General features: G+C 36.1%; 1 protein-coding gene across 1 annotated transcript; it reads right to left on the bottom strand.

The window, feature by feature from the left end:
- Positions 1-791: 791 nt before the first annotated feature.
- Positions 792-2,243, bottom strand: LOC113317317 (multiple organellar RNA editing factor 3, mitochondrial-like). Its single transcript, XM_026565446.1, has 4 exons — positions 1,798-2,243; positions 1,612-1,709; positions 1,398-1,463; positions 792-1,274 (listed from the first exon to the last, which is right to left on the bottom strand). The coding sequence occupies exons 1-4, from the start codon at positions 2,154-2,156 to the stop codon at positions 1,018-1,020; spliced, it is 780 nt and encodes a 259-aa protein (XP_026421231.1). The 5' UTR covers positions 2,157-2,243; the 3' UTR covers positions 792-1,017.
- Between the last annotated feature and the right edge of the window lie 14,062 nt (positions 2,244-16,305).

Below are 16,305 nucleotides of genomic sequence, written 5' to 3'. Positions count from 1 at the left end.
AGTCTCCTGTGGATTCTTCCCACCTTCTGTGGAAAAAAAAGATAAACCCGAGAACCTTTTTGGAAGACGAACACTCACGGATGGCAATAATGTGGCAGTGGCAGACATGATAGTGTGTCTGAAATTGAACAAGTTAGTGCAAAATCTCCTGCTGGCCTTTTAGGAGGTGATCCGCCTAAATGCTAAATCAGCTTGGTGACCAATTTACCATTGTTTAGCCTTTTAGGAGGTGATCCGCCTAAACCTACGACTTAAAAAAGGCCACGTGGCCGAAAAATTCAGCCACGACTCAGAATTTTTAGCAATGAAATTTGTTTCATGAGCTAAAAACTGCTTTTTAACTTAAAATCTATATCTCTAAATTTTCCTGTGAATCCATGACCCCAAGAGTTGAATTGTAATCCAATAAATTTTTGTTGTTGTGATCCAATATCTGCACTGTCAGTCCTTAACTGAAGCTAAGCAACAGATTCAATGACGTGATTTGAAATCTGCCATGGGACTAAATGTTACCAAAATCTACCTCACAACCTGAACTACAGGTATAATTAATTCAGAATCCGCATTAACTTCAGAATGGCTAATGTTGCATTAGCTTCAGAATGCTAAAACAACCTTTACAGTGGTTTTCACACCCAACCATAAATATTTTAGCAGTGTACACGTCTCAAAATGGTTTGTAACGGTTGCTAAATGCGAGAATAGATATACACAGCTACATACTCATCTACACAGTAACAATGTCTAAGTTCATATGCAATGTCGATGTAATAGATATCAAGAAACCAAAATTATAAGATGTTCTATGGAGAAGAACAAATAAAAGAACTGGAACGTGGTCAATCTAGTTCTCGCTACAATACTTGTATAGCAAAACATGATAAACATTTAATTTATGCACTTTGATAACTACATTGTCTTTATGTCATTGCCAACAGAGACCAATATCTAATTAAATTTTTTTGGAAATCGGAAGTTCTACACACCTTATCTAACTTCCTCTAAGCTCTTCTTAAACTAGTATGGCCCCCTTCCCTGGTTAAATTGTCCTGGATTCTTAGATGGATCGTTCCCTCCATTCTGGAACGAATCTTGCCCACCCAACGGACGAGAAGCAGCAGGAACAGGTCCTCTTTGCGCATGTTCATTCCTTGCGACCTGCATTGCTTGTCGGCGGCTATCATACCTTTGGCGTGGTCTCTGCCTACTTTGCTGGCTATTACTATAATTGAACTGAGGTCGGTGAATTACTTTTCCATCTACAAATAAATCTCCTAACAAGTACACAAAAACAACAAAGATGATATTGCGTAAACAAATTATAAAGATAGATATGTTTATGCTAAAATCGATAAACTGATGAACAGTTAAAAAAACATTTCTTTTGTTATGACTACCTCCGTAATCCTTGTTTGGAACATCAAGATACGAGTCAGGCAACACCCAAAGAACTCCCGGTTGTTCTGTGTTCAAATAAAACCATACAGAGGTTTAACAACAGGAAAGAGCCAACTCTCATACTGGAGGTCAATACTTCAAGTCCTTGTGCAGACCATTTTCTGAAAAGAAAACATTACTCTTAACCAATAATCATCCAAAACATGTACATACCTTTTACTTTCTCAGATAGTTCTTGAGAGATTAACGCACCAAAACCATCATAAGTTGAAGTACAAACTGAGTAAATCTTCTTCTTTGCCTCTTCTTCACTGAATCACCACAAATTCAAAACAACAGTCAACAGAAGTCAAAATTGGTCAAGAAAATAAGTGAAACAAAATTCAAAACTAATCAAACCTTCCTAAAACAGCAGCTAGGGTTTTGACATAAGTAGAAATCATTTCATCTTCAGAAGGTCTAGGGTCTTTAGGAAACTCTAAAATAATAAGCCAATGTTCATAATCACAACCATCAAGAAGTATTGTTTCTTTAGGTGGTCTGTTACTCCAATTTGGAGATGGATCATTTAATTGAGAATACCCTCCTGAACCACTAGTTTTAAACCTAATTGGGATTTTCCTTGGCTCTGGAAGAATTTTCTCATTTAATTTCTCGAGTATAGAGTGAGATACTCGATTACAAAGTAGAAATGAAGGAGATGACGATGATGAAGTGGAGAGGGAAAGAGATCTTCTAACTAAAACCCTAAGCGCCATTGTTTTCTAGAGAGAAGGTTTTATTCCGAAAACCTGTTTGGTTGATTTATGGTTGTTGTCGGGTTTTGTTTTAACCATGGGATGAGATTTGTCCATTTTGATCCCACTATGGAGTATGGACTAAACCGGGAACCAAACTTGTAAAACGGATGGACAAATGGGTAAGATTTATTGAACTACCCATTGCGGTCCAGCAAGTGCTGCATGTTTCTTCCAAAGACGGGTGGTTCTCTTCCGGGAAAATCAAAACTAGGAATTACTGGCTAGTCCAGAAAAGAGGGAATCGGTTACTGGCTAGTCCACTCCCAGAATTGATTTATCCGCTAGTCCAAAAACATGTTTTTGGACCAGAAACTTTATCCCCTAGTCCATCCACGTGCGGTTGACACAAGACCAGCTTTCAAATATTCTCAACATACCCTTCTGCAATTCAAAGTGACGAACATAAAACCAAGTCAGTTTCTTTCCTCTTTTTTTCTTCTCAGATCGGTTTCTCTCACTCTGCGTTTTGGATATAATCAATTTCTGGTACTGTTTTTCAATCATCTTCATCTGAGCTTCGAATTAGGTTCTTCTGAGTTTCGAATTAGGTCATCCGAGCTTCGAACCAAGGTATTTATCCTTTCAATCATCCTCTTCTGCTGCTGTTCTAGAAATCTTGATCAATAATTAGGTTTATTCTGATCCGATTTCTATCCGGATAAATGTATATGATGTACATTATTATCTTTTTATGATTTCGTTTTATGATTTCTGTTTTATGATGATTTACAATGTCAATTCAGTTTCTAAGTAATTTCCGTTCGTTTTTTAAGTAATTTTCATGATTTTTGTGTGTTACAATTAGGCATTTGAGCTTCGAATTAGGTTTATCTCAGATTCGAACAAGGTATGATTTCTTTTTATGATTTCTGTTCTATTTTTTGTAATCTGATTTTTGTATTTTCTACGTTTTTCTGTTGCTGTTCTGTTTAGTTTCATTAGACAGATCGTGTAGTGTGTATTACCAATACGTACCGCATATAGCATGCTCTCTTTTCATTCTGCAGTAGATGCCAATACATATGAATATGAGTATGTACATGCCAATATGTACTGCATATAGCATGCTCTCTTTTCATCCTACAGTATATGCCAATACATATCAATATGAGTCAGTACATGTCAATACGTACTGCATATAACATGCTCTTTTTCATCCTACAGTAGATGCCAATACATATCAATATGAGTCAGTACATGTCAATACGTACTGCATATATCATGCTCTCTTTTCATCCTGCAGTAGATGCCAATACATATCGATATGAGTCAGTACATGTCAATGCGTACTGCTTATAGCATGTCAATACAAAGACTCTTTTTATTTCATCTCAGTACATGTCATTTTTTACAGGATTAACATGTCTGACGTTGCTCCCAAACCAGACTTTTCCATCTATTCTCATGTATACCATAAGCAATATCATTTTGCATATGAGGTTACATCGTTTTCAACTTTAGAGGATTTGAAATTTTGCATCTGTAATATGTGGAGCTGGTTGACTCCATCGACTATTCTGGTTAACTATTTCCAGAATCAAGCGATAATTCCTATTCTTGTCGATATAACACTCCAGGACATCTCTGCATTACATTCTTCAAAGAAATCAGCTTTCTTTGATTTGCACGTGGATGTAATTTCAAATGGCGCATCTAGGCGTATGGAAGTGATAGTAATGCAGACTTAGTTGTCAGTGCAAAGAATAATTATTTGAAAGAAGGTAAAGAAGCCCCAAGAGTGTTTTTTTTCCAGATGGTTGGGATAAGATTTTTGATGATACAGATCAATTATTCTATGGTGGTGTTGATGCCGTACGTATAGCATGCCAAAAATACTGCATGAGAACTGGATATGAGGTAATTAAGAAGAAGAATGACCTTGAGAGATTCACTATTGTATGTAGTGTGAAAGGTTGTTCATGGAAGCTTCACGCAACTGCATTGGTAGTTCTATTGATGTTTTTAAGATAAAGGAATATGTGGGAAGGCACACCTGTGGCGGTGGTTATATGTTGAAGAATACAAGAGTTACAAAAAACTCATGAACAGTCTAATTCATGAGATGGTCAGGCACAACCCTCGCATAACACCAGCAGAGATCATAGATTATCTTAAAGTTGGTGGTGGCATCGAAATCCAGTATCACCACGCATATCATGCAATTGAGTTGTCGCATAAACAGATTTTTGGTAATGATGTGAAGTCGTACACTGATCTTGCTTGGTGGGTGAATGCTGTTAGGGAAACAAACCCTGGGTCATTTATTGATTTCGATTTCAATGATGCTACAAAAAGATTCAACAGACTTTTTGTTTGCTTTGGAGCTTGTATAGAGGGATATAAACTATGTCGTCCCATGATTTTCCGTGACTGTACATTTCTCACTGGAACTTTTAAAGGAGGTCTCATGGCAGCAACATGTCTTAATGGCAATCAAGGTAACTGTTTTTTTTTTGATATGTAGTGTCTGGTAGTTAGATCACTCATATTGACCTTACTTCACTATATGACAATGAGTATTGACCATACTACATACTACATATTGACCTTACTGAGTATGAGATAAACCATACTGCATGTGAAAATGTAGTGTCAATCAGTTTCTTAACATGTCATTACGTAGTGTCAGGTTTTCACATATCAACAAAGAGGTAAACCATACTGCATGTCAATATGTAGTGTCAATATTAGTTGCTTAACATAACTAGTAATTCCTTTTTGCAGGGTTTTATCCACTTGCGTTTGCTTTAGTACCCGGTGAAGACAATATCAGCTGGGAATGGTTTTTCAAGAAACTGAAGGAGGCTTTGAATGATGATCGCCCGATCACTTATATGACTGACCGAGGTGAAGGGTTGGTTAAATAGATTCCCAAAGAGTTCCCTGATTCTCATCAAAGATATTGTTACTTCCATTTGGACAAAAACTTACCTATCGCAAAGTCTGACGAAAAGTATAAGGAAGTGACTGATGCTTTCCGAAAGGCGACATATGCTCTTTCTCCTGCAACATACGAGGAAGGTCTTCAAGAAATGGTTAATTTGGGAAGGCCTTGGTTGCTGACTACTGCCGCAACATTCCAAAAGAAAAGTGGTCCAGTGCTTTCTTCAAGGGCTGTAGTTATGGTTACACTTCATCTAGCGTTGCTGAATCATTCAATAGCTGGATTAACAAAGAAGAAAATTACCTGAGTGTGCGTTCGTTGACTCGATCAGGTTTGTATCAGTTTCCTTAGTCACAGTACAAGCTTATATTAGTTTTCTTTTTGTAACAGTATTAGCATATATGTTTGTTAATCTACATATTTTTAGTATAATAGACTTGCTATTCCCTTGTCGTGTAGGATACGTATGATGGAAATGATGTCAGAACGTCGTGAAGAGAGTCTCTTGATGGACCCAGAACTGCTAACCCCTACGTATCAAGCCTTGCTTGAACTACACATCCAAATTGGCCGTCCCTGGAAAGTTAGCCAGTCAGATGCTAATCGTTATGAAGTGCATTCTCCAAGGTTAGCGTTTACCCCTAATCTCTATCATCTGAATGTTATTTACTTTCTCTTTCTTTTTTTAAGTACCATGTTTCTGTGAGAACATATTAATATGTACTGTGTATATTAGGTGTACTGAAAAATAACATATGAATATGTACTGTGCAGATCTCATATGGTAGATCTAGAGAGAAAAACTTGTACTTGCCAACGATGGCGCGTTTATGGTTTTCCATGCTCGCACGCTACTGCTGCACTATTACTAGATGGAGGAAGGATTCTTGATTACGTTGAAGATTATTTCAAAGTTACCACTTTTCGTAAGCTATATTCAATAGCTATTAGACCCGTTCCTAACCACGACATATGTGTCTTTAATCAGTACATTTTCATATTTTGCATAACAATATGTAATGGTAGATACCACTTACACATGTAATAGCAATTGAAACTGTCAACATAAACCTACTTACATATGGATGTTACATACTGATATGTAATGGTAGATACCACTACATTTTTTGATATTTGTTTTTTCAGGAACAATATACCGTGTACATATTCATATGTAGTTGTGGTTCATTCCATTTATATGATACTGTTTTTTTCTCACAGGCCCGATGAGTATCACGTAGACGATATCGTTCTCCCAGCAGAAGTAATTAGGGCTCCACCAGGCAGGAAAAAGGGGAAACGTATTAAGTCTGCATATGAGACTAGTAGAAAATCTGTCAAGTGTTCAAACTGTAATTTGAAGACTCATCACAACAAGGCAACATGCAATCTTATCCGACAGTATGAACTTTCTGAAGAATGATTTTGTGTCAGGTATGTATTTCAGTCAGATACATATTAATGTCTTAATTAAGTAAGTATGATACAATACAATGTACTTTTAAGCAAGTAGTGTTCTGATTTCTCTTTTTCTTTATCACAGGCTTGAACGTGCAGCAGAATGTTATATCGATGATGTTGCCAGATTCCTTTTCCACAATTCTTTCCTCTAGCCCTTGTTCTATTCTACCGTTTTTCTTTTTGATTTTTCAGTACCAACTGAATTTGGTTAATAAGTATTTCATTTACAGTACATACATTACAAGTGTACTGAAAATACTGTTTTTGTTGTTTCTTAGAACATCTTTTGGTTTTTGAAACATTATAAGTCTATCAAAATGTAGTTATTGTATTTTTTCGAATAATGAAATATGTTGTTAAGTCTATCAAAATGTCAGTATCTATCACCAGTAGTGAAGTATTTACATACTGAAATTACATGTCAGTATTGTAGTGTTAGTATCTACCACTACATACTGATATGTAGTGGTTGTAGTGTAACCATACTAGATGTTTGTAACAAGAAAACAATCAAATATGTACTGGTTTGTGGTTTAACCATCTTCCACTAAGATTATTTAGAACATATCATAATTACAATTCCACAAAAACTTTTGTGGTTTCAATCAGGTTAGTACATATTAAAGAAAACAATCAGTACTTACTGATATGTAGTGGTTAGTTTAATTATGATATGTTCACGCTGATTCACCATTTTAGTAATTGTGATTAGTTTTAAACTTTTTGTGGTTTTCCAGCTGATTCACCATCTTCACGGGGGTCGAGGGGGCAGCGCCCCCTCGTATCAACAACACAAAATCATGTTTAAGTAACACAATTGAAATATCACTACATTAAAGTTAAACCCAAATTCAAATTAAAAATCACTACATATTAGATATACCCAAAAAAAAACATGTTTGGAAAAGCTATATGTTTTTGAACATTCTTGAACTCATGAAATGAAATGTAACCAAGAATAAAAAGAAAAGAAAATAGGTAAATAGTGATATGTACTGTCAGATTACTTTTAGCAAGTAAGACTATTTTTGTGTCATCTGCCAACTGATTTCTGGTGGAGATGCTTTCAGCAATTTGCATGCTAACGGGACCCTTTTGTTACGAATCTTCGCTTGCACTTCTTCATCATCTCCCAAAGGCACTCCCACATATTTGCTTTTTGACTTCATCTTCATAAAATGCATCACAAACAGTAGACAGTCTGGCGATCCCCCTTGTTGAGGTGCTTCACATTCATTCACTATTACATTCTTCATTGTTACTTTGTTCTTCTCCAGCAAGTACACGTTGATAGGTACGTACATGTAATCTGCCATTTTGCAGGCGTGTGGATAACAAATACCTCCCCATTCAGCCTTAGAAGAATTGTAGTGGTTGAACACCATTTTTTCGCAGTCATACTCAAGTAGCGTCCAATGAAGATTGTGGTGGCACATTGGTACAAGAATCTTCTTGATACTTTCATCCATCGCCAATATTGGTTTGTAAACAGAATCATGTGCTGCTCCTTTGAGGTTATCCGGGAACTCGACATTGTACTGAAAATGGATGTACTTGAAATAGTTTATATCTAATTTTGTTTTATGCAATATCGATATGTAGTGTACCTACCCCTACATACTTTTTTAATTTTTAATATGTGTTGTAGTAAATATGCAGTGTAAGATAACAACTTACCCAAGCGGACGGATCCAGATGCAACACAGCAAGTATTTCCTGTATACTTCGTGCATCGGTTGCTCATTCTGAAATTTGGTGTTAAGCTTGTATTGTGCGTAGTTGAGAAGATCTTGTTCTAATAAATCGTTCTGCACCAAGTCATCAACTGTAGTTCCACTTACACAAAGACCACCTTCTCCCACTCTCCAAGCAATTGAGCTAGAAAATAAACGACGTAAAGGTTAGTATTCTTTGTGTAACAGTACATACTGATATGTCTTTCTCAGTATTTTTTATACAAATATGTATGTATATCAAAAGTACATACAAACTAATAGTACATATCAATATAAAAGTGTCAATTGAGAACTCACCTAAGATTTTTTGCATTATTGATGTATGTGGAAAGAGTACTCTTTTGTTCATCGTTCATGTCATTATAGAATGGTGATTTAGTCAGTTTCCGGAAATACTTGCGCAATTTAAGCTTTCTCTTTTTGTTTAGCGGTATTGCTTCTGCTGCTGCAGCTTTCGGTCCTTTATATGATGGTGAACTTACTTCCACTCTCATAAATATCATCTACCTTCTTTGCAGGATGGGAACGAGTAACAGGTCTGGTGGGTGTTGTTACCTGCTTTTCGGGCTTTGAAGCGCGCTTTTTTTCACTTTTACCATTTTTTGTTTCTGGCTTGGGCTAAACTGTTCCTGCATTTTTAATCAACATAAAAAAATATGTAAATATCTATATTGCATAAAACATAGTTACATCACCTAATCATTTTTGAAAGCATGTAGTGGTATATGATTGTATGGTATAGTGATTTCTAGTGCTACCATACTGATATACATATCAGTATGTAGTGATTTGTAGTGTAATATTAACTACACAAAATGAGATTTTTAGTACATATCATTCACCTGTGATGGAACCTCCAAAACATCTTGCGAGGGGACATCCAGAACATCTTGTGATGAAACATCCAAAGGATCTTGTGATGCAACCTCCAAATGACTTTTTGAACTGGTTGTAGGTATGTATTCTTGTTGCTTACCTGTAACTTCACCTGCATCTTTCGGTTCAATGGGTTCTTGTTGCTCAGTTGTTTCTTGTGGAATTTGTAAAGGCCGCAAATCTCTTCCAAACAGATTATCAAATTGTTCTCGTAAGTTAATACCAAAAAGACCATCGTTGTTATCTGGAAGGAGGTCTGCAAACTCTTCGACATAAACACCAATGCCAGAGTTTGCCATTTCTATAAAATCTGGCATAGACAGCTTTTCAATGTGTTCCAAACTCGACATCATAGTAAACAAAGGTACATCCAGCAAATGAAACTCTTCCGCCGCCAATCCGGCGTTATACTCTGCAAATTTCTGCGAATTAACTACAACTGAAGCCTTCGTTTCTAGCATAGTTGTAAGCAACTCCTTTGCTGCTTCCTGCCTAACTTCAAGTTGATCAACCTGCAAAAATCAATTGAAACTGTCAACAAAAACCTACTTAGCTTGAGTTTTTGCTATGTCTACCACCACAAGAATGTACTGTTACATATAAATATGTTCCACTACAAGAATGTACTGTTACATATCAATATGTAATGGTAGATACCACTACATATTGATAAGTAACAGATAGATATTGATATGTAACAGATATATAGTGGTATACAAGAATGTATGTTACATATCAATATGTAATGGTAGATACCACTACATATTGATATGTAACAGATAGATATTGATATGCTACTTAGACTACGTACTGATATGCTACTTACCTGTGTGTTTTCTTTGCCCTTTTTCTTGTATCTCTTTGACTTTTTGCTCCAAATTAGATTTAGCCCAATTTTTAACCTCAGAACGCGGAACTTCAACATCATGGAACTTCAATACTGAAGTTGTTGACAATTCAACCTCAGAGGTGGCATTAGCATGAGTTTGATCTTTCGGTGTTGACAAACCAACTTCAGGAATGTTGACATTAGCATCTGTTTGATCTTCCGGAGAACCTTGCATTTCGTTCTCAACTATTTGGTCCACATTCAACTCTTCATTGGGGTTTCTTGGAGTAGGTGTACATCCCAAGCTAACATAATCTTCCTGGCTGGCTTCTCTCTGCAAAGGGAAAGCTTTCCGGTAAATATCATGCAACATGAACTCAAGCTTTGAAGCGTCAACCGGTTCGCCCTCTTGCTGCATTGTGTTGAATTCACTCCATTTGGCAGATATTGTACTCCTCAAATCATCGTATTTAATCTTCCAATCTTCTCCCCCAATACTGAGTCCTCTTCTTCTTTCTCTTCTTCCTTCTCTTCTTCTCTCTTCTTTTCTTCTTCCGATTCGGAATTGTCATCTAAACAAAAAGCATCATCATTTGCTTCCTGTTGAATCCTTCTTGAAATACGATTAAGGATTTGTCTTTCTTCGTGTGATCTCGTCTTTGAAATCAACATGGAACTGGTACAAATCAAATAAATGTAAAAAAGCAACTACATATTAGATATTACCAAAAAAAAACATGTCGTAGTTCTTTCTCTATAGATACACAGGGAGAACTACATATATATGCTAATCTCACAATTGATATCTACCACAAATTGATATGCTAATATATACATATTGATATGCTAATATAGTAGCATATTGATATGCTAATAACTACTACATATTGATATGCTAATAACTACATATCAATATGTCGAACTACATGTACTTATCAATATATATTTTTATTATGACAAAATATGTACGGCAAGTTTACCTGATACTCAGAAAGATCAATATCCTTTAGGAACTCAGCACATATCTTTGTATGATTCCACCTAGCCACTCTTGGCACATACATTCCTGCAGGTTCTGTCACTATATCCTCGGCCACCAAATGGGTATGCTCCGCAAACCATGGCTGAAAAATATTGATATGTAGTATTAGATATACTATCAAAATGTAGAAAACACATAAAACAAAAACAATTTGAAGTAGAATAAACAAATAAATAGATTCTTACCAACAAATAAATAGCACAACCATTTGTGCGTTCTACGGATTCCACGTTTTTATTCAGCTCTTTCTCTAAATGAGAATGGATGAGGTCAGGCCGTGAAATATTCTTAGCCTTCTCAAGATCAAGAACGAACCCAATATATTTTTCAGTCAAAGCGTTTGCATCACTTGTAGCGAAAAATAATGAAGTGCACATATACAGGCAGATAAGCCTAACAAGATCTTCGGCATCTTCCTCGTCTTCTTCAGAATCTTCATTTGATTTATCGCCCACGCTTTGTAGATACTCTTCATCAAACTTCTTCTTTTTCATATTAATTGGTGTTCGTTTAAGGATTTTCAAGATTGCCTTCACAATCATTGGCGTAGTCACTTTATCACCAGCTTTCATATCAGCAGGAAAAGTCCTTTTGAAAAATTCTGTTTCACGCCATCCACTTTTTTTATTAACTTGTGTAAGCCTATAATCAAGATATTTCCTATTTGGAATTCTCGGCATCCCATAAATAAGTGCCATTTCTTCTGGTGTGGATACCAGCTCATTCGGTTGGCCATGCCTTTTAAAGACAAATCTAAGCTTGTTTGGATCTTGACCCCTAACGTAACAACGTAACATTTTCGTCATTGCATATTCAATCTTCAACCAATGTTCCAACTCAAATCTTGTGTACCAGAACATTAGGAACAGGTTACCGAATGATGCTTCAGAAATCATCTTCAGCTGCAACTCACTCAACTCAAGGTTTTCAGTGGACTTCGCAATAACCTTCTTAGTGGTCCTAATAGTCTTCGCAAGCCCCCACAAGCCCCTGAAACTTCCACGGTATAAACTTCGTGGTTTTCCATCTCCTTTCTTACGCTTATTAGCACCTACACAATAACAAGAACCAAAAACTATTACAGTACATATCAATATGGTATATCAAATATGTAGTTACATCATCAATATGTAGTTGCAATATCTACCAAGTCTTGAAACTACATATTATTAACAGTAAATACGAGAATATAAGTATCTACCTCTACATATTGATATGTAATATGTTATGAGAGTATAAGTATTTACCTCTACATGTTGATATGTAATAGTAGATACCACTACGTATTATTTTAACTACATATCGATTTGTAATAGTACGTATAGCATATGTATCTTCTTTGATACAGTAAAAATGTAAAAACACTTAATACCAAAAACAAGCACAACAATGCATCATTACATACTCATAAACATATGTTATTAAGGATACATATTATTCATACGCTTTGTTCTTATATGTAGTTGTACTACATACCTTCTACATTTGCTTTCCCCCCTTTTGCTTTTGGTGAAGGAGTAGCAGCTCTCAAGGCAAGTGCTTTCTTCCCTACACCATATCAAATATGTAGTTAATGTATCTACCATGAACATGAAACAACTACATATCAGATACCACAACATACTGGTAATTTTATAACTACATACTGATAACTACATATGAACCACAATTTACGGGGGTCGAGGGGGCAGCGCCCCCTCGTTATTAAGAATTATCTTCACTTTTAACATTACAAACCTTCTTTCAGGAGCGCTTTTGCTTTCCCCCCTTTTTGCTTTCCCCTTTCCTTTTGGAGAAGGAGTAGCAGCTCTCAGGACAAGTGCTTTGTTCCCCTTTGCTGGTGGTGAAGGAGTAGCAGCCTTTGTCGCTGTTTTTCCTTTTGCTTTTGTAGTTGCCGCTGCTGTTTTTCTTTTGCTTTTTGCTTCAGGAGCAGCAACTGCTTTCTTTCCTTTGGTTTTTGCTGTTTTTGTAAACCAAAAGTTTTGTACACATTACATATTACATGCAGATAATAATATGTATCACACATATCAATTTGAGATGCTATCATTACATATCAATAAGTACAAATTGCAGACAACATATTGATATGTAGTACAAATATAAATTGACACGCTTTAATATGTATTAGTTAAGCAGCACTACATTTCAAAATGTGCTACACATATCATTTTTTGAGATGATATCATTACATATTAAATAACAGCACTACATTTCAATATGTAATGTGTACTACATATAACTTGTCACTATGAAGTACAAATTGAAGACAACATATTGATATGTAGTACACATATCAATTGACATACTAGATTTTAGTATGTATTAGTTAAACAACACTACATTTCAATATGTAACAATAGATATTTCAGGTTTTGGAAATATTGCATGTCAATATAAAGTACAAATTAGGCTTTTGAATTGATTTACCTTCTTTCTGAGGAACCTTAGTCATACTTCTTTTTGTGGGAGATTTAGCAGGGGAGGGTTCTGTTGGTGAATCATCAGAAGATTTCCTTCTTATTTTCACTGGTGAAGGAGATTTAGCAGCAGGTGAGGATTCTGTTGGTGAATCATATGAAGATTTCCTTCTTCTTTTCGCTGGTGAAGGAGATTTAGCAGCAGGTGAGGATTATGTTGGTGAATCTTCGACAGATTTCCTTCTTCTTTTCGCTGGTGAAGGAGATTTAGCAGCAGGTGAGGATTCTATTGGTGAATCTTCGTCGGATTTCCTTCTTCTTTTCGCTGGTGTCGCTGGTGTAGGAGACACTTCAGTAATTTCTTCTGTAATCGTCCTCTTAATTTTCCTACTTGTACCCATTTCTTATTCAATTGAATTAGGTCAGGAACTGAAATAGGAGATGAAACTGATCAATTTTGATTTGAAAATGACCTAGATTCTGAGATGAAACCGAGATGAATTGAATTAGGTCTGCTGTAGATTGAAAACTGTTTTTAAAGGGTAACCTAGTAATTTGAACTTCTTTTAAACTTTTTTGGACCATCCACTAAATGATTTTTCCCACTGGACTAGCCACTAAACCGGGTCGGGTTTAGTGGACTAAACAGGAAATCCCTCAAATCAAAATACTCCTTAAAATTTATTTTTTGAAATGTATCCTTATTCATTTTTCTAAAAATACCCATATCTTCTAAAAGTTGACGCAACTACCACAAATTGCTTCCAGAACTAGACGTAATTTTATATAAGTTGCTTCCAAAAAAAATTCCCCTCGGGGTTATTTGTGCAAGGTCAACCAAAATGGAGGGTATTAATAACATTCTCACTTCCTTAACATCCACTTGTCGATTTACTCCAGCCGAGCGTCCCTACATAATCCGCTGGCAGTTCAACTAAGCCCGCGCGACTCTCGTCTGGCTACCAACGGATAAATATGAATTTGATCATCCAAAATGTTCTAATTATTTTCCCCATAAATTCAGCTCATTTCAAATCCAAATTTGCATATTTTATACCTTTAAATCTCTCAATCTCATACTATCTCAATACTCATTTTTCCTTCATCTCAAGCACACCTACTCATACCATCTCAATCTATCAGAAAATGTCTAAAAATCTGTTTTTATAACAAGCATGACAACCCCATCGCAACAATCACAACAAAGATCCACTAGAGTTCGTGGTATCAAGCTCACGGTGAATGAAGATGAATCAGTTTGTAGGAATTATGTATTCTTTACAGTAGGTCAAATCAATGGTTGCCAGCAACAAAAGAATATGTTTTGTCAAAAGATTTTTGAAAAAAAAACCGGTAATATAAATTCTCGTAATCCCGAAAGGGTTGGTTGTTCATTGTTTTCATGCAATTAGCAAATATATTAGTGAATAGGTAGCTTTGATCATGCAAATGTTTCGATGCAAGAAAAGTGGTGAAGGTGAACCAGGAACGAAGATGCCGAGAAGAGTAGCAACGATCCCCACAAAGGTGGTTTCCAATACGAAAGTTGTTTCAACATTCTGGGGGTACTTAACGAATTTAATCCATACGTGTTGGAAGGTAATCAAGTGCCAGCAAGATCACCATATGGTCCAATTTCGCAGTATTCTTGGAATGGTGCATTTGTTTCCTCACCGGAAAGAAATGCATCTCTACATGTTTGGTCTCCAAGTAGTCGGGAACAACACAACACCAATCTGGATGTTAATACCAATGTCAAAAGAAGAAGGGGAGGGGTCAGAATACCGAAAAAAACAGCTAGAGACACAACCCAAAGAGCAATAAAATGAGGTTCAAACGAGTTCAACTATTCTCAGCACAAGGAAATCGAGTGTCATGTAGTACAAGATAGAAGAGCAGACAGGGGCATGATGCTAAGACAACTTCTAAAAAGTCGTCCTTCGTGAGAACAACATTACGAGGATTTTAACATGAACAAACTACTCTCCATGAACACTTCAATAACGAGGTTATGAGAGAAAGAAGCGGATAAAGTGGAACAACAACTGAATGAACAACAAAACTCACAACCTGGCCAGTATGAGAATGAGGATGACGATGTCTGGGAAGAAGATGAAGACGTATACCGTCTTTATTAAATGTAATAGCTAAGTTTAATTTAAATAGAATATATAATAGGTAAGTTTTATTTAAATTCGAAAACTAAATGTAGTAGTCAACTTTATAATGTAATGGTTTAGTTTAACTTAGTTTTAATATAATACTTATGCAAAAGTAAATGTATTAGCTTTTAAGTTATCACTTAATTTAAATAGTCTCACTACACACATCTTAAATAATTTTTTTCTAACAGGTTGGGTTTTGATGACCGCACGTAGATCTTCTTCTAGCCCAAAGGTGCGCAGTTAGATCTTCCCCTTAGCTGACCATAGAGGCCCCTGTTTTGAATTATGTTAGTGGCAAGTCTTTATTCTCTTGCAGGACGGCTATGGCGAACTACAAGGCTGGGCCTCAAATCTTCGTATGGATAACTAGTCCATGTGGGGTCATGTCTGGTTTACTCAATGACCATGTTATGCAGAATTATGCAAGTTCGCATAATTTTGTATATTTCTTGAAGATCAAAAAAGCGACACTTCCCACAAACTATAGCAAACCTCCTTTCCAAAATTCCAAAATCGTATTCAACATCCTTTCTCAGAGTAATTGGTTGGGTGTTAAAATACTTCATATCCTTCGAAGTCGTTGGTCCAAAGCCTATCTGACTATAGGCTTGAACCAAAGTTGACCATTACAGATAGATCCCGTTTGCCAGATAATACCCTGAGTATAGTCATGCCCATTGATGGTGAAATTACA

Source organism: Papaver somniferum, chromosome 10, assembly GCF_003573695.1.
Source record: "Papaver somniferum cultivar HN1 chromosome 10, ASM357369v1, whole genome shotgun sequence".
NCBI classification, from domain to species: Eukaryota; Viridiplantae; Streptophyta; class Magnoliopsida; order Ranunculales; family Papaveraceae; genus Papaver; species Papaver somniferum.
This window is presented reverse-complemented; position numbering and strand designations above follow the sequence as displayed.

What these genes read in the sequence shown, in the direction of transcription:
- LOC113317317 (XM_026565446.1), bottom strand. Translation starts at nt 2,156, where the DNA reads ATGGCGCTTAGGGTTTTAGTTAGAAGATCTCTTTCCCTCTCCACTTCA. An exon ending in CTAGCTGCTGTTTTAGGAAG is followed by an intron (nt 1,710 to 1,797) that starts GTTTGATTAGTT and finishes GTGGTGATTCAG; the next exon opens with TGAAGAAGAGGCAAAGAAGA. An exon ending in ACTATCTGAGAAAGTAAAAG is followed by an intron (nt 1,464 to 1,611) that starts GTATGTACATGT and finishes ATTTGAACACAG; the next exon opens with AACAACCGGGAGTTCTTTGG.